This window comes from Pelodiscus sinensis, chromosome 22 (assembly GCF_052426305.1).
Source record: "Pelodiscus sinensis isolate ZL-2025 chromosome 22, ASM5242630v1, whole genome shotgun sequence".
Lineage (NCBI taxonomy): Eukaryota > Metazoa > Chordata > Testudines > Trionychidae > Pelodiscus > Pelodiscus sinensis.
In genome coordinates, this window is record NC_143073.1 from 23,028,715 (window position 1) to 23,047,599 (window position 18,885).

At 52.9% G+C, this 18,885-nt stretch overlaps 1 protein-coding gene across 1 annotated transcript; it reads right to left on the reverse strand.

Moving 5' to 3' along the window:
- Positions 1–7,625: 7,625 nt before the first annotated feature.
- LOC102447147 (putative G protein-coupled receptor 33) lies at positions 7,626–9,759 on the reverse strand. The gene has a single exon (XM_075907758.2). It carries the CDS (start codon positions 8,970–8,972, stop codon positions 7,923–7,925), a length of 1,050 nt encoding a protein of 349 aa, XP_075763873.1. The 5' UTR covers positions 8,973–9,759; the 3' UTR covers positions 7,626–7,922.
- Between the last annotated feature and the right edge of the window lie 9,126 nt (positions 9,760–18,885).

Genomic DNA, 18,885 nt, shown 5'->3' on the forward strand with positions numbered 1-18,885 from the left:
GGGGCCCTGCTGGAGTCTGCTGTTAATATTCACCCGTTGTTCTGACGCCCCTGTGCTTTGGAAACTGGCATTTGGCAATGGAGGGGGGAGGTGGGGTCTGTGATGCAAAGTTGGGGTGATTTAGCCCACAGCTCCCACGGTTCAGCCTCCGACCCCCTCATGCAGGATCTGAACAGCCTCAGATGGCTGCAGCGTTCTCAGTGCAGCACAAGGGGGGAAAAGCAAAGAGAACAAACTTTAGGGAATTCAAGCCTGGACCACTCTGATCTCAGCTACGCAGCAGGACCACAGATGAGTGCAGCCTGCTCCTCCAGCTCTTCACACCTGTGCTTCAGAGGAGTTCACACCTCTGCGAGGTACGGCCTCCCCCACAAACCGAGTGTCAGTAACATGCACATGGAGCCGGAATGTGGGGCTGCTGGTCGGCTGATCTAAAAACAGATGTTTGTGTTCTCATCTCTGTTATCGCCTTTGACAGGTGTCTTCAGCCACAAAGTGGCTGAACTGGGGCCACACATTCTTTAGGCCTCTGGTTGCTCTGAAAAGTCGAGGTGGCCCATGTGTCGCACTTACTTGGAGACAACCCCGAATGATTTTGTTTTGAGTAAGTGGAAAGAGATGGAGGGTGTGGGGAGAGGAGCTGTTCTGTTGTTCCAAACATAATGGGGCCCTATTTGTGAGCTTGGCGTTTACACATTTTCAGTAGAATTAAAATAAAATTGAAGTGCATTTCAAAATAAAACCCTTTTGAAAAAAGAAAATCGGAATGTTTCACGTGGAAAACGTTTGCCTTTTGGTCACTGAGCAAAACAATTGGGCCAATTAGATACTAATGCCTTAAGTATTGGGGTCAGTAAATCTGCTCTAACAACTAGACTCCACTCCCCTCACAAAGCTGGGGAATGAATCCAGAAGTCCTGCTCTCAGCTGCTTGATTAGGGCTCACTCCCCTTCCAGAGCTGGGAGAAAAGGCCAAGAATTCTGAACCAAACTCAACAGAGCTGCACAGAACTGTCTTGGCAGCGTATCCAGCCTGTTTGCTCCCTGCCCCAGGACCTGGCGGAGTTAATACTCCAAAATAATCAGGGACTATCTGTTAGGCAGCTACTTTATCTGGGAAAACCCCTCTCCCCTACCTAAACACTCTTTGGTTACGTCTACATTGGCAAGATTTTGCGCAAATACTTTTAATGCAAGAGTTTTTGTGTTAAAGTATTTGCGCAGGAGAGCATCTACAATCGAATGTGCTTTTGCGCAAAAGCATCTGTGCCAGTGTAGATGCTCTCTTGCGCAAGAAAGCTCCGATGGCCATTTTAGACATCTGGCTTTCTTGCGCAAGAAATTCATGTTGCCTGTCTACACTGGCCTCTTGTGCAAGAATACTTACTCCCGCTCAGGAATATCATAGTTCTTGCACAAGAAGCACTGATTTCTTCCATTAGAACGTTAGTGTTTTTGCGCAAGAACTCAAGGCCAGTGTAGACAGGCGGCAAGTTTTTGCGCAAAAGTGATTGCTTTTGTGCAAAATCTTGCAAATGTAGGCAAAGCCCTTGGGTATGCCTACACTAGCCCCCTAGTGCGAAGGAGGAGGCTAATGTAGGCATTCGAAGTTGCAAATGAAGCCCGGGATTTAAATATCCCAGGCTTTATCTGCATCTTCCTGTCTGGGCGCCATTTTTAAATCCCCTTAGTCCGAACTAACTGCCCGCGGCTACACGCGGCAGTCAAATGTTAACTTGAACTAAGTCCTTAGTTCGAGTTAACATTTGACTGCCGCGTGTAGCCGCGGGCAGTTAGTCCGAACTAAGGGGATTTAAAAATGGCGCCCAGACGGGAAGATGCAGACAAAGCCCGGGATATTTAAATCCTGGGCTTCATTTGCAACTTCGAATGCCTACATTAGCCTCCTACTTCGAATGGAGGGCTAGTGTAGACATACTTTTAAAGAGGCCTGTTTTTCTAAACGGGGGAGCTGATCCCATTGAGAAAATCCCGGTGTTAAAAGGTGTCTCAAGTCAGTACACTCTGAGCTTTGCTCACAAAGCTGAGAATGTTCTCACGTCCATATGTGCCACCCTGAGAGCACCTGTTTCTAAAAGGCTTTAGGTTCAGCATTTTTTTTTTTTAAATTGGAGAGACTGGGAACCCAGGAGTTTCTAGAACTAGCCACATATCTAGAATTCACAGGATCCTCTTGTTTTGTCCAACATGTAGGTTCTGAGCTCGTTTGAGAGCTCACCCAGGTCTGATCTGATTGAGTTTCAAGCCGTTGTCACACCTAGATTTAAAGAGGTTCAAGAGCTAGCTCGATACCTAGAACTCGAATGGTGTGTGATATATTTAAAAAAAACCAATAGTACCCCATAAGGTCTAGACATTGGAGAGGTTCTTGAACTTCTTGATTCCTAGGTCTGACAAGTTGTGTGTACGTGGCTTTTTTTAAATCAATTTAGTCCTATGTGTTCTAGTATTTCATCAGGAAACTGGGTTGCTCTAGACCAGTGGTTCTCAACTGGTGGTCCATGGTGACTTTTTCGGTGGTCCACAGGAACATTGTCCAAAGTCACAGGGCATGAGGAGGCACCGCCGCTAGGCTGCTTTATGCCGTGTTCACAAGCATGCGGCACGACTTTTATCATGTCTCAAAGGATGTGGTCCACGAAAATATTTTGATTGTCCTGGTGGTTCATGGGCTGAAACAAGTTGAGAACCACTGCTCTAGACCAGTGTTTTTAAACTTTTTGGCTACGTCTAGACTGGCATGATTTTCTGCAAATGCTTTTAACGGAAAAGTTTTCCGTTAAAAGCATTTTCAGAAAAGAGCATCTAGATTGGCACGGACACTTTTCCACAAAAGCACCTTTTGCGGAAAAGCGTCCGTGCCAATCTAGATGTGCTTTTCCGCAAAAAAGCCCCGATCGCCATTTTCGCGATTGGGGCTTTTTTGCGGAAAACAAATCTGGGCTGTCTACACTGGCCCTTTTGCGCAAAAGGACTTTTGCCCGAAAGGGAGCAGCATAGTATTTCTGCAAGAAGCACTGATTTCTTACTGTAGGAAGTCAGTGCTTTTGCAGAAATTCAAGCGGCCAGTGTAGACAGCTGGCGAGTTTTTTTTTCTGGAAAAGCAGCTGATTTTTTGATCCGGGGAAGATGTGCCACGTTGTTGAGAAATTGAAATGTTTACGTGTACTTCACTCGTTGCTGGTACTTCACTCCTCAGCAGTACTCTTTTCACTCACTTTTGCCTTTTTTATAAAGAAATGTAACTTACTCTGTTTACTCATATCAGTGGAAATAATAAATTCAATAAATTATCATGCGTGTGCTAATGTCAAGCAGCTGACTGACAGCATAGCCACCACCCCGGCATAGCGCATGTGCGGCACTTCGGTGTTAGTTTCTAGGCCACCGTACGGCTAGAAGAAGAAGATTAGAGACGAGGGGAGGCTAATACAATGTTAGCCAACTTTGCTGAGATGTAGAAATAAAATGATGTTTCAGTATCTTTCGTTAGTGTGATCGTTGGAACATGGTTAATTACTGTAAAACTTTGAATTATTTTTCCAGGCAGTCGCAGCCCACCTGCAAGTTGTTCTCCAACCACCAGTGTTCCATGGAACATAGTTTAAGAAACACTGCTCTAGAATGCAGGGGGCCTGCTTCGATTTTCAGATCTTGGCAGACCTAGAAACCAAGTGGCTTAAGAATCTGCCAGTATCTAGAACGCACGGGATCACATGGGCTTTTGAAACACACTGGGGCTTGGAGAACAAGATGTCCCAAATCTTGCCCACAGCAGAGCCGATCACAATGTGAGACTGACATCCCTGGGACTCAAGGTTAACAATTGGGCAGGGTGCCTAGGATGCAGGTGATCCGACTGAATTTTGAATCCGTGACAGGTGCCATCTGTCACGGTTGCCAGTCTTCTTTGATCTGAATTGTAGGATGCTCATGGCTAATGTATCTACAGCCTCCACACGGGGCTGAGGGCCCACACAGGCCTGGCTTCCCAAACAAGCTCTGCCAGATTTCTGGGTAGATTCAGAGATTCCAAAGCAGAAGGAGCACACTGGTTATTTTATTTTATTTACATCATGAGGGGTTTGGAACGGCTGCCATTCATAGAGAGATTAAAGAGACTTTTCAGCTTAGAGAAGAGGAGACTAAGGGGGGATATGATCGAGGTCCATACAATCATGACTGGGGTGGAGAAAGTGAACAAGGAAAAGTTATTTACTGGTTCCCATAATGCAAGAACTGAGGGTATGTCTACACTACAAAGTTAATTCGAACTAACGGACGTTAGTTCAAATTAACTTTGCTAGGCGCTACACTAGGGCTCCGCTAGTTCGAACTTAATTCGAACTAGCGGAGCACTTAGTTCGAACTAGGTAAACCTCATTGTACGAGGACTAAGCCTAGTTCGAACTTACTAGTTCGAATTAAGGGCTGTGTAGCCACTTAATTCGAACTAGTGGGAGGCTAGCCCTTCCCAGGTTTCCCTGGTGGCCACTCTGGGCACCACCAGGGAAACTCTATTGCCCCCCCCTCCCGCCCCTGGACCCCTTAAAGGGGCACGGGCTGGCTACGGTGCCTGTGCCAGGTGCAAGCCTGCCAGCACCCAGCCAGCAGACCCTGCACCTGGCATGGCTCGAGCCAGCCACCCGATGCCCCCCAGCCCTCCCCCTCTTCCCGGGACCAGGCTGGCGGCTCCCGGGAGCTTGCCCGAGACCGCAAGAGGCGGGCACCCGCCTGGGCTAGTGCGGACATCGTGGACCTTGTCCACGACCTCCGCACTAGGCTCAGGAAAGTGGCCGTCCAGGGCAGGAGAGCTGCCAGCCTGGCCACCCAGGAGCAGGTGTGCATGAAAATCAAGGTGGTCCACTGCGACCCCCGGCCCTGAGCTTACAATGGCCGTACTGGGTCAGACCAAAGGTCCATCTAGCCCAGTAGCCTGTCTGCCGACAGCGGCCAACCCTAGGGACCCTGGAGGGGATGGACCGAAGACAGTGACCAAGCCATTTGTCTCATGCCATCCCTCTCCAGCCTTCCACAAACTTTGGGCAGGGACACCACTCCTACCCCCTGGCTAATACCACTCCATGGACCCAACCTCCATCACTTTATCTCACTTCTCTTTAAACTCTGTTCTAGTTCTAGCCTTCACAGCCTCCTGCAGCAAGGAGTTCCACAGGTTGACTCTTTGCTTTGTGAAGAACAACTTTCTGCTACTAGTTTGAAGCCTGCTACCCATTCCTTTCCTTTGGTGTCCTCTAGTCCTTCTATTATGGGAACTAATGAAGAACTTTTCTTGATGCACCCCCTCCACCCCACTCATGCTTTTATAGACCTCTATCCTATCCCCCCTCAGTCTCCTCTTTTCTAAACTGAAAAGTCCCAGTCTCTTTAGCCTCTCTTCATATGGGACCTGTTCCAAACCTCTGATCATTTTAGTTGCCCTCCCCTCTCCCACCCTCTCTCTTCCCCTCTCCCACCTCCTTTTCCCAGTCTCTCCCAGTTTTGTTCAATAAAGAGAGATTCTATTTTTGACCACACATTTTCTTTATTTTGTACATCAGGAAGGGGGGTTAGGGAAGGGTAAGTGGAAGGCGGTGAGGGAGGAATTGAAGAAAATCAAGTACAAGCCCCCAATGGGGAGGACTGGGCTGGGTTCTGTGGGCTTCTGGGGGTGGAAGCTCTCCAGCCCCTCAATTGCCCCCTCTCCCCAGATGGCAGCCTGCGGCAAGTGCAGCCGGTCTGATGGCCGAGTGCTGTGATGTGCCTAGTGTGGGCACTCAGGGCACTCCAAGCCAGGACTGGTTTGCAAGCGGGGCACCCCTGAGAACTGTCTGTCCGGGGTGGGGGTCGGGTCCCTTTAAGCACAGCCCTCAGCTAGCCTGAGGCAGCAGCTCCACGCTCTAAGTCCTCATCTGATGCCCTGCCGGCACTGCTTCCGGCCAGCCTTAACCTTGGTTCAGGGTCCACTTAATGTGGACATGCTAGTTCGAATTAGCAAAACGCTAATTCAAACTAGTTTTTTAGTCTGGATCTGTTAGTTCGAATTATCTTAGTTTGAATTAACTAATTCGAACTAAGTTAGTTCGAATTAGCACTGTAGTGTAGACGTACCCTGAGTCACCAAATGAAATGAATAGGCAGAAGATATAAAACAAAAGGAAGTTTTTCTTAGAATCAGAATCCTAGGGCTGGAAGAGACCTAAGGAGTCATCGAGTCCTGCCCCCAACCCGGACTTAAAAAACCCTAAGGAAGGAGATTCCACCCCCTACCTAGGGAACCCCTTCCCGTGCTTCACCCCCCCAACTTAGACCTCCCACACTGCATCTTGAGCCCATTGCCCCTCGTTCTGCCATCTGTCACCGCTGAGAACAGCCTCTCTCCTTCCTTTCTGAACCTCCCTCACTCGTCTGCAGAATAAACAAGTCTGTCTCCCCCAGTAGATCATGTGCTCCAGCCCCCTCACCATTTTGGTGGCGCTCTGCTGGATTTTCTCCAATATGTCCATGTCCTTTGTGTAGTGGGAGGCCCAGAATTGGATGCAGTACTCCAGACGTGGCCTCACCAGTGCCAAATAGGCAATGCAGTTAACCTGCGGAACTCCTTGCCAGAGGAGGGTGTGGAACACCAGCACTTTAATGGGGTTCAAAAAAGAACTAGATACATTCATGGAGGTTGGGTCCATCAATAGTTATTAGCTAGGCTGGGCAGGGATGGTGTCCCTGGTGTTTGTTTGTCAGGGATTGGAAATGGGAGACAGAGGAGGGATCGCTGGATGATTCCCTGTTATGTTCATTCCCTCAGGGCACCGGGCATGGGCCGCTGTGGGCAGACAGGACACTGGGATGGATGGACCTTTGGTCTGACCCGGTCTGGTTGTTCCTACATTCTTATAGTCCCCTCGTCTGCCCTGCTGCAGAATGTCCCTGAATTAGTCCCTGGTTGAACTTGAGCAGATCCCGGAGGAAAACGCTCGGTCGTGCCTTAAGAATTGCTGGTGGTGAAGAAACCAGCTGAGGAGTCTGGAGACGGCTACTGAATCTGGTGCCCTGAGGACCAATTGAGACTGAGACAGATTGTGAGACCTAGAACCCAGGGATCTGGAGAGAGCCATGAATCTAGAACCCAGGCACAGGACGGTGTTTACGAATGGTCAGATACCTGGAACCCGTCAGATTTTAGAACGGGGTGGGCAATAATTTTTGGGTGGGGAGGGGTGTGGCCAGGATGCTTCTGGGCTTCCCCACCCACAGACCATGATTGGTCCGGTGGTGGAGGAGCCTCTTTGTCGTCCCCCTCCCACTAGGCACCCATGCTCCGGCAGGGCGGGAAGAGGCTTCGCATGCTCTCCCAACCCCAGGCCAATCAGCACGTGACGCCGCCTCCTGCCCTGCGAGGACCAAGTGGCACTTTTAAGCTTCCTCCCGCCCTACCCCCGCCATCGACACGTCAAAGGGCCATGCGCTCCTCGCGGGGTGGGCGGAAGCTTCACGCCTTCCCCCGCCCCCAGGCCATTCAGGGTCTGGGGCAGGGGAGCTGCATGAAGTTTCCTTCGCCCTGTCCTCATGTACGGCGTTTGGAGCCGTTCATTCCTTGCAGGGTGTGTGTGTGGGGGGGAACATTGCATGCTCTTCCTGCCCCCAGGCCAATTAAGGCCTGGGGACGGGGGAGCAGGTGATGTCTCCTCCCGCCCTGTGAGGTGTGCATGTGCTTCAAAGAGCTTTGTGCGCTCCTCTGCCCCCAGGCCTGAATTGCGTTGGGGACGCGGGAGCGGCAGGGCCTCCGAGGGCCGGATCAATCCGCTTGGTGGACCAGATCCGGCCCACAGAGGCCCTTTTGCCCACCCCGTTCTAGAATCACCCAGGAACGAGGTACAAACGGGAAGCCGCGTTCTCACCTCACCCTAAGTCTGATTCTGTTGTGCGTTCACAAATTGTGTCCCAAGTCTTACACTAGACTCAGGGGAATAGCTGCCGAGTTCGTCGTCAAACCCCGCCTTGACCAGCTTGGGAAGAGACGTCCTGAAGACCTGCCAGAAATTCTCCCCCACAAACAGGTAGAGGATGGGGGTGAAACAGGTAGTGAAGCAGGTTGTAAAGGTGTAAATGACCAAGAGGGCATCCGACACCGACTCTGGCAACGCCTTTGTGTAGAAATTCAAGCCCTGGTAGAAGTGGTAGGGCAGCCAGCCGAGGAAGAAGGACACCACTGCTGCCACCATGACTTTGAAGGGCTTCCCAGCCCACACCGGCTTCTTCTCCTTCATCTCCAACCTCACTTGGCTGTAGCATCCCATGATGGTGCAGAAGGGCAGCAGGAAGCCCAGGAGGAACCGGATCACAAAGACGGCCAGATGGATCTGTCTCCCCAGATCTCGTGTCTCGGTTCCATTCCAGTTTCTGGAGATATTGTAATTGTTGATGCAGGCGATTCTGCCCCCGCCCACCATGCGGGTCTCTCGGAAAGCCAGGTAGGGAGCGCTGAGAGCAAAGGAGACCAGCCACACGCCCACGACAAGTTTCCTAGCCCGGCTCATGGTGCGGTGATACCGGGACCAAATAGGCTGGCAGGTGAGGGTGTAGCGGTCCAGGCTGATGAGGGTGAGCAGGAAGACGGAGGAGAACATGCCCACGGAGATGCAGGTGTTGAGGAGTTTGCACATGGCCGTGCCGAAGACCCAGTGGAAACCCATCAGGATGTAGATAGCGAAGAAGGGGATCAGCAGGGTGAAGAGGAGGTAGCAGAAGATCAGGTGGAGGAACCAGAGCGTGGTCACCGTCCTCTTCATCTTCAGCCCCAGCACCCACAGGTACAGCCCGTTCCCCACCGCACCCACCAGGAAGGTGATGAAGAGCAACCCGGCTGCGGCCAGGTGAGTGGGGGTCAAAACTGCTTGTCGCTGGCTGGAATTTGCTACGGTGGTTGGTGGGAAGGTGATGTTGCCTTGTTCCATGGTGCCCTGGGGGGAAACGGAGGCAGAGCTGGAAGTGAGGGCAAGGGAGGGGAACGGAAGAGTGGAAGAGGAGAGAAGAGAAATAGCAGAGGGTGTTTGGAAGGCACCATCAGAGAGGACCTTTATGGGCACCCTCGGCTCCTCCAGAACATCCAGGCTGGATATGATGGGCAACTGGGCTACAGCCGGTGGAACTCACTGCTGCAAGATGGAGCCCTGGGCAGTGGAGGAGGGAAAGAAGATAGGTGCAGGGGGAGCAGAGAAGGAGAAAGTCTAGTTGATCACACACAGCCCTGTGCTGAGAATACAACATGGCTGTGAGCTGGAGGACAGGCTGGCTCAGAGGGGTGGGGATGGAATATCGGGCCTTTCCCCACTAGGAGGCGCTGGCTCCACTCTCTCTCCAGGGCAGGGCCGGGCTGGCTCAGGAGGGTGGGATCGGTGTTGCTGACTCCCAGCGTGTAGAAGCTGGTGCCAGCGGAACTCTCTGCTACCAGATGGAACAAGTTGCCCCTCCTCTCTTCTGTGCTTATCTGCCTGTTGCTGTTACATCCTGACTCATTAGATGTACAGGGACCTCACCCTCATTTTAACACAGGAAACCTCTGTCCACCGAGTCGCTTCTGTGCTCCACAGCCGTGCTGCCAGCCCTGCTCCAGCACCTCCGGGCTAGTGCCTCAGCCAGGGCCTTGGGAGCACGGTGCCTCCATGGGAGCCAGCACCCTTGGGTGTGTCCTGAGCTCTCGGCAAGGGGAAGGGTCAGAAGTGCTTGGCTGTGGGGGGAAGTGAGGTGTGCTGCCTTAGAGCAGTGGCTCTCTGCTAGGGACACATGTACCCCCAGGGGCGCACAGAGCCCTCCCGGGGGTACCCCAGCTCATCGGGAGATTTGCCTAGTTTGACAACAGGCGCCATAAAAAGCCCTGGTGAAGTCAGTCCCTGCTAAGCTTTCCTACAGGGACTTGTTCCCACTGCTCTGTGCTCTGACCCCGGACGGTGAGTATCAGGGTTCCCAGCCCATCGATGTATAAGTGTCTGAGAAAACAGGAAGGGCAGCCGTCAGTGGCACCGTGCTGTGACACTGTGTGCGTTGTGTCGGTTGTGTAAGCAGGTCCTTTCTTAGTGAGATGAAAGAAGGGGTGGGCAAGGGAAATCAGAAGTCTGGGAAGTCTAGGGGTAGGGAGTCCCACAGGTTAACCCCACTAGTACCCAGTGGCAGGAGTCCTACAGGCTAACCCCACTGATATCTGGTGGTAGGGAATCTCCCTGGTTTGCCTTTGCAATAGCCAATGTCTGTGGTGTCTAAGAGGCCTCAGCTAGGAAATTCCCCTTCAGATCCAGCGTCGGGCTCTCTGCCCATCGTCTCGACTCACCTGGGTAGTGGATGGTGGAAATATGGAGCCAGCTCAGACAGGGGCTTGGATGGCTTGTGTTTGCCAGCAAAGCGCCGTCCGTGTGTCTGTCCTCTCAACATCAAACCCTGCCAGTGTGGTGAGCTCACTCGCCGTAGCTCTGTGACTTCTACACTCTCCACCCCCACACTCACGCTCCACCCCATCAGAGGCGGGGAGAGAACCCCAGCCCCGCTACTACAGCCCTTTACAGACCTTACCTCCTATTGCCATGGAGTGCCCCTCTGCTATCCAGTGGCAGGCAGTCCCACAGGCTGACCTCTCTTATATCCAGTGGCAGGCAGTCCCACAGGCTACAGGTCTGGCTTCTAACCACTCTAACACAGCTGTTGTGTGGCTAGGAGCTCATCTGTTGGGATGTGCCCCTGTGAGGAGGAAGGGCCTTTATTTTGCACCCTTTCATGACACAGGCTGCACCTCACCCAGAATACCACAGGCCAGCGAGCTCACAAGAAATGCTCAGTCACAAGCAATGCATTACCCGGCCTGAGTGGGGGGAGGGTCTAGTGGTTATAGTAAGGGGGTCTGCTGGGTTCTGGCAAGATCTGGCTGAGCTGCGGCAAAGCCAGCAGGGAGCTATTTCAAGAGCTGGCAGTAGCACAGTATCTGTAGGAAATGTGAAGTTACGTTCGCCGCTGGGGTAGGGTCTAGTGGTTAGATCAGGCGATCAATAGCTGTGAGAGCTCTTGTGTTATCTATCTACATGTGGTGGGAACCTCTCGAGGTGAGAAACTCAGAAGGGAAGCCGTGTTAGTCTGTAACTTTCATAAAAAAACACGAGCAGTCCAGTCGCCCCTTAGGCTTCTTTCTTGTGCAAAAGCCTATGCAAATGAAATGTGGATTAGCATATTGCCTTATTTCATTTGCATAATTAATTAGGGGGCATTTTTGCACAAGAGGCTTTTGTGCAAAAACAAGTTGTGTAGACAGCTCCTTTTTGCGCAAACCCCCCCTCTTGCGCAAGAGCCGTTCTTCCTCATTTTTTCAGGTATTCACTATAACGGCGCATCCAGTTCATGTCTTTCCTCTGTGTGTCAGCTTTGCATATGAAGGCCAGTTCCGCAGACTCTCTCTGTCCTTCCTTCCTGAAATGCCTCTGAGTGCCCAGGCAGGTTAAAATGTTGCCCCCCGTTTCCGTGTGTTCCCATTCCTGATGTCTGATGTGTGTTTATCCTTTGTCTCAGGACTGTCTGATCTGGCCCGTAGCCTGGCAGAGGGGCCTGGCTGGCACAGATCACATTAGCGGACGTGCAGTTGTAGGAGCCTCTGCTGTGATTAGGGCCTGTGATGGTGTCGCTGATGTAGACGTGTGGAGAGAGTTGGCAGCGGGGTGTGGTGCAGGGGTAGGTTCCTGGGGGAGTGTGCCTGAGGTGTGATGTGTGGCTGCTGGTGGCTGTCTGGAGGTGAGGACGGGCCTCTGTCCCAAGGGCTGTGTGAGTGAGGGAGCCTTTTCTAGGATAGGCTGTAGAGACGACACACGTGCAACCCTGCCCCTTCCTGTTCTAGATAAAGCCTCAGGCACGGTCAGCCCGCCCCAGAGTGTTTGTGCTACAGGCTCCATGTGCCCAGCTGGGACCCGGACACCCTCAATGAGACCACAGACCCCGCACCACTGTGTACGAGAGACCAAGCTTGAATTCTGAGGGGAGTGAGGTCTAGTGGTTGGAACAGGTGTGTGTGTGTGTGGGGGGGGGGGGGGGGAGGGTTCTGCTTCCAGTTCTGGGAGGGGGAAGGGGCTCACAGGATTACAGTGGGGGCTGGGAGCCAGGGGTCCTGGTTCTATCCAGTGTGGGGCTGTGGCGGGATGGGTTGTGTAGGGGAGACAATGAAACGCTGCATCTCTCACTGCTGTGGCTCTGGCTCCACACGTCTCCCTCCCCCTCTCCCCTCTTCTGTGTCCTCCAATCCCCTTTGTGTTCTTCCTGCTCCCCCTTACGATACCGCGACCCCTCCCTGCCCCTCTTCCTTCCCAGCCAACCCAGCCGCTCCTCACCCTCCCCAGTCCCCCCATGAGCCCCCCCCCCGGCAGCCAAGGGAGCACCTGCAGTGGTTGGGAAGGGAAACAAGTGGCGAGCCCGTCACCACCTGCCCCGTCCTCCTCCTCAACTTTTCCTGCCTGGCCAGCTCCACCCACTGCTGCCCGTCTGCTCCTGGCCTCACCGCACTGAGGCCCAGGCCGGGATGTTGGTCCCGGGCATGTGGCTCGTCGTCTTCTCCTCATTCCTCCCTCTCCGGGTCTCTGGCAGGCTCTGAGATGGGGGTGGAGGGGCCAGGATCACCTGCAGCAAGAGTTACACCCTCTGGGGGAGGGCTGGAGTCAAGACCATGGAATCGTAGGACTGGGAGGGACCTGGAGAGGCCACAGGGCCAGTCCCTGCACCCACGGCAGGACCAAGCGCCGTCTAGACCATCCCTGGCAGGTGTCTGTCCAGCCTGCGCTTAACTATCTCCAGGGATGGAGATTCCGCAACCTCCCCAGGCAATTTATTCCAGTGTTTCACTAAACCTCCCTGGCTGCAGTTTAAGCCCATTGCTGCTTGTCCGGTCCTCAGAGGCCAAGGGGAACAATTTTTCTCCCTCCTCCCTGTGACCCCCTTGTAGATACTTGAAAGCTGCTCTCGTGTCCCCTCTCCGTCTGCTCCTTCCCAGACTAACGGAGCCCAGTTCGTTCAGTCGCCCTCCCAGGCCGGGTTTTCTCGCCCTTTCCTCGTTTGTGCTGCTCCTCTCTGAACTTTCTCCAATTTGATCCCGTCTGTTCTGAAATGAATCTCCCAGAGCTGTCATCCATTTCCAGACTAACACCATCCCTGCCCATCCTGGCTAACAGCCATGCATGGACGAACCCTCCATGAATCGGTCTAGCTCTTTTTTGAACCCTGTAAACGTCCTGGTCTTCTCAACATCCTCTGGCATGGAGTTCCACAGGTTGGATGTGCGCTGAGTGAAGAAAAACTTCCTTCAGTTTGTTCTAAACCTGCTGCCTATTCATTTCATTTGGTGACCCCTAGTTCTTATATTGTGGGAACAATTACATATTTTTTCTTTCTTTATTTTTTCCTCACTAGTCTTGATTTTATAAACCTGTATCATATCCCCCCTTAGTCTCCTCTTTTCTAAGCTGAAAGAGTCTTTTAAATCTCTCTGCATATGGTACCTGTTCCAAACCCCTGATCATTTTTGTTGCCCTTTTCTGAACCTTTTCCAGTGACAATATATCTTTTTTGAGACGAGGTGACTACATCTGCAGGCAGCATTCAAGATGTGGGCGTACCATGGTTTTATAGAGAGGCAATAAGATAGTCTCTGTCTTGTTCGCTATCCTTTTTTTAATGACTCCTAGCATTGTTTGCTTTTTTGGCTGCTGCTGCACACTGAGTGGAAATTTTCAGAGAACTATCCACAAGATCTTTTTCTTGAGTAGTTGTAGCTAAATTAGTCCCGATCATATTGTGTGTATCATTGGGATTATTTTTTCCAATGTGCATTACTTCACATTTTCCACTTTAAATGTAATTTGCCATTTTGTTGCACAATCACTTAGTTTTGTGAGATCTTTCTGAAGCTCTTCACTGTCTGCTTTGGTCTTAACTATCCTGAGCAGTTTAGTATCATCTATAAATTTTGCCACATCACTGTTTACCCCTTTCTCCAGATCATTTATAAATACGTTGAGTAGGATGGGTCCCAGGGCAGACCCTTGGGGGACCTCACTAGTTGCCTCTCTCCACTCTGAGAATTGACCATTTACTCCTGCCTTTCTTTATTCCTACCGGTTAAAGGTTTTCTGCCTTTTAAACAGTTATCAATTCATGAAAGGACCTTCCCTCTTATCCCAGAATCAGATGACAAGAGGATTTTGTTTTTTAAATTCCCTGTTGGGTTAATACAATTCTCGTTACTTCCACCTTTTTGTGTTGCACTTGACAGCTAACCTGGTGAGAGGGCTAAGGGCAGGATGGAGAGCCTGCGCTCGGATGGACAGGAACACCCGCCTGCTTCTTGGTGCACGCTGGCTGGCTTTCAACACTCACACCGCCCCGTCCTCTGCATCTTCGTGGAGAGAGGCTCTGGCTTAAAAGCTGGTTCCCCCCAGCACTGTGTCTCCTCCCTTCTAGCTGCCTCTTTCAGAAGGGGCAGGGGAGGCCACTCCGGCAGCAGCCCCTGGCCGTGGGGAGTCCCAGCGGGAAGTTTGAACCCCCGGCACACAGGGGCTGCTCCTGGCTGGGCAGGCAACCCTTCTCAGTCCTGGCTTGTGCAGCACTGCAATTGAAAAGGCAATAGGATCTGGACAGCCTGCTTCACCCCCTCCCCAGATCCTGCTGCGTATTAAATTGCAGAGCCGCAGCAGGATCTGGTCCCAACACGAGCCAGGACTGAGCGGGGCTGCCTTCCCCTATGGAGTAATTGATAACAATTCTATCTGTACCCCTAGTACAGATGTGGTCATTTCATCTCAAAAACGATCTCTTGGCATAGGAAAGGGTACAGAAAAGGGCAATAAAAATAATCAGGGGTTTGGAACAGCAGCCATATGAGGAGAGATTCAAAAGACTGGGGCTTTTCAGTTTAGAAGAGAGGAGACTAAGGGTGGTGGTGGTGGTGGTGGGGGGGGGGATAGCATAGAGGTCTGTAAAACCATGACTAGTATGTAGAAAGGAAATCAGGAGAAGTTCCCATAACACAAGAACCAGGGGATACCAAAGAAAATTAATAGTTATCAGGTTTTAAAACAAACCAAAGAAAATATTTCTTCACACAACACAAGGGCAACCTGTGGAACTCCTTGCCATAGGATGTTATGAAGATCAGGTCTTTAACAGGGTTAAAAAAGAACTAGATAAATTCATGGAGGAGAGGACCATTAATACTTATTAGCCAGGATGATAGGAATACTGTCCCCAGCCTCTGTTTGTCAGGGGAGGGGGCAGCTGGCATTGGCCACTGTGGGCAAACAGGACACTGGGCTAGATGGACCTTTGATCGGACCCAGTCTGGCCGTTCTTATGCTCTTGCTGCTCTGCAGAGTGGCCTACTGGCTAGAGAAGGGGAGGCCAGAAGCCAGGACTTCTGGGTTTGGTCCTTGGCTCTGAGGATGGAGATGAGAACTCCAGAGCTGTGTGAGGGTGGGGAGTTCTGTGTCTTAGGGCTTCCCAGGTGGGGAACATCTCATCTGATTAATGTGAAAAAGAGTAAAATTCACCCATCACAGACCTCCCCTGTCACCTCTATTGTGTGCTTCAGGCTAACCCAAGTAGTCCCTAGTGGCAGGCAGACTCACAGGCTAACACAGCTAATACCATGTGGCAGGGAGTTCCACTGGTTTGCCTTGACAATGGTCCATTTGTGGCTTACAGGTACCCTTAGAAAGAAAATTCCCCTTAAGACCTGGCCTCTGCCCGTCATCTCAACTCACCAGGGTGGCACAGGCGCCAGTGAAGACAGAGACTTGGATGACGTGTCTGTCCAGCAAAGCATCTGTGAGTCTGTCCCAGCACTCCGGAGCCCTTCTCTGTGTGGTGAGTTCAGTCCTTCTAGCTCTGTCTTCTACACGCTCCACCCCCAGCTGCTCTCCGAGATCCACAAGCTGTAAAACCATCAACGGAAATTGTCACTGGACACTCTTAGCAAACAACCCACAGCAGCAGCAGGCACCGGCTTAGAGGCAGAGCGAGAACCCAAGTTCCCTGGCCCCCAGCCCCACTAATACAGCAGATGTGGGGCTAGGAGCCCATCTATTGGGAGGTGCCCCTGTCGGGAGGAAGGGCCTGTGTTTTGCACCTTTTCATGACACAGGTTTCACCTCAGAGATAACCCTGAGCTTTTCATGCAAGCTCACATCACTAATGATACATTACCTGGCCAAGGAGTGAGTTGTCTAGTGGTTAGAGCAAGGGGGCTGGGGGCCAGCACTGCTGGGGGAAGGGTCCAGTGGTGAGAGCAGGGTAACAGCTCTCAGGGCTCTCGTGCTATTGACGTGTGGTGGGGACGTGCTTCTGTGAAAAAAACTTCTGTGAAATCCTGCCCTGCATAAAACAGCCCCAGCAAACCCCCCCAGACTGGGCGTGTGTATTCTTGGAGCTGGGACCCCCAGGTCCCTGTAGGAAACCAGCTCTGTGGGAAAAAGAAAACCTTCAAGAGCCGGGGATGGGAGAGCACGGGGGTGTGGGCGGCAGCCAGGACGCCTGGTTTTCTCTCTACCAGGCGGTTCATGCAGGGAGGAGACGAACGCAGGGTTTGCCGGGCCTGGGCTCCGCACGTCTGACTCTCCCTCGTCGCCCATCCCCTCTATGTTCCCCACTGCTCCTTAGGGTCTCCCAGCCCCTCCCCCAGCCCCGCCAGCCCAGCCCCTCACAGCTTCTCCCCCTTCCCAGCCAGCTCTGCCCAGCCTGGCCCCTCACTGTAGCTCCACTCACCGGCTGCATGGCCTGTGTTACCGCTGGTCACACCCTCCTGCTCCGGGCACGTTCTCCTCCATCCTCCTTCTCTGCCTTTCCTGCCTGGCCAGCTCCGCCTGCCCCTGCTGCCCGTCTGCTCCTGCCCTCCCCACACTGTGGCCCAGGGCAGGACGCTGGCCCCAGGCGTGTGGTTCATCTCCTTCCCCGGGTCTCAGGCTGCTCCTGGAGGTGGCGGGGCAGGTTCACCTGCAGGAAGAGTTACACCCTCCCTGGAGAGGAGGCCGGGCCCAAGACGCAGGCCTGTAGGAGATGGTTCCATCGTGTGAATTTCGGGCACAGTTCCTGCGGCCTCTGCCGGCACGGGACGCCATGGCTGGATGGGATGGAGAGGAGAAATAACGGGCTGGTGGGGTGGCCGTCAGGGCCTCATTCCTCGTCTGCTGGCTGCCCGACCATCTCTACCACTGCCTGCTGGTCTACAAGAACGCAGCCCCGGCCATGAGCACCTGCCTGCTTCTTGGCACCCCCCGGCCGTGTGTCACTCGCACCACCCGTCCTCTGCATCTTCACAGGGAGAGGCTCCAGCTGGAGCTAGGACGCCCCCCCACCGCTCTGCTGCAGGTGGCTTTCCTTGATCATCCTTGTAGTGAAGCACCTGAGCCCGGGGGGAAACAAGGCAGAGAAGGTGAGGGGCCGGCACTGGAGCTGGCCGGAAAGTGCCGGGAGGGAGAGAGCACTGGGAACAGGGCAGCCCAACGGTTCCGCAGGTATCTGAGTGTCTGTAAACCCAGCCGTGTCCCTGGGCTCCCAGAGTCCTTGTCGTCTGCAGGCCCTAGGTCTCTGCGTGTTTCCAAAGCCAGTGGGGCGTTTAGGGTTCTGGATGGCAGGCTGGCTCTGGGAACGTGGTTTGTTTTAGGTCGCCCAGTGTGGTCTCACCTCACTGATTCTCACGGGGTCTGCATTGCTGGCTGGCTGGCTAGGACCTTCTTTGTGTGAAGTCTCTCAGGGTGTCCAAGCACAACAGGGTCCCCGAGTCCTAGATTCGTGACCGGGCCTAGGACCTCACTGAGTTTGGATGTTTCCACCCCTCGTACAATCCCACGGGAAGGTCAGTCGCCATCTCCCACTTTGTACCAATGGGATGTGGAAGTGGCTTGGCCAAGGTGTCTCAGCCCGCCAGTGGCAGAGCCAGGAATGGCAGCGACGCCCTCTGAGACCCAGTCCCAGTCTCGAGTGGCCCTGACTCCTTACACAGTGCGCGTTGCCCGCAGGGACTGTCTTTCTTTGTACAGCGCCTGGCGCAGCAGAGTTTGAATTTCCCACTGGTTCTATCTAGGGAGGGGAGCTGGGGCTTGTTTTAAAGCGATGGCTTGTTCTTAAGCGAGGGCTCTAAGACAGGGTCCAATGGATCATTTCTATTTATGATTCGCAGCTTTGTGATCTCAGAGAGCAGGTGGGGGCAGAGCGTGTAGAAGATACAGAGATAAGGGGTGTGAACTCAATACACACAGCTGCACAGGCACTTTGCTGGGAAACAGGCGTCCTCTGAGTCTCTGTGCTGGGTCCCAGTTCCCACCACCCACTGCCGAGGTAGGTCAAGATAACGCAGAGGCCCCATCATTCAGTCTGATGGGGAATTTTCTTGCTCAGCCTACTTAGAAGGCCCAGAAATTTCCTATTATAAAGAGAAGCCGGTGGGACTCCCTGCCACTGGATATCACTGGAGCTAGCCTGCGAAATGCCCTTTCACTGGAGAAGAGAGGAATTAACTTGTGGGACTCCCAGCAACTGGAGAGTTGTGGCATTAACAGGGCATGCAACAGAGAGAGGTAGAAGGTGAGATCTGGGATGTGCATGTTCTTTTTCTCTACTGTTTCATGTTAATCCGCTGGAGGGTTCCCCACTTTTGGGGTCTAACTCCTAAGGCCCCATGTCCTTCCCCCAACCTAAGATTCCTCGGTCTTGGCTCCTCCCTCCTTTTCTAATCACCAGGCTGCTCAGCAGCACCGAGAGGAGTCCATGCTAACCGGGCCAGTCAAAGTCTGAGTGGGCAGCCCGGCTGGCGGGGGGGGGGGGAGAGAACAGAGAACAGAGAAGCAGGTTGGCAAA

Bases quoted from the DNA above. Each gene is read 5' to 3' on its own strand.
- LOC102447147 (XM_075907758.2), bottom strand. From the start codon at position 8,972: ATGGAACAAGGCAACATCACCTTCCCACCAACCACCGTAGCAAATTCC.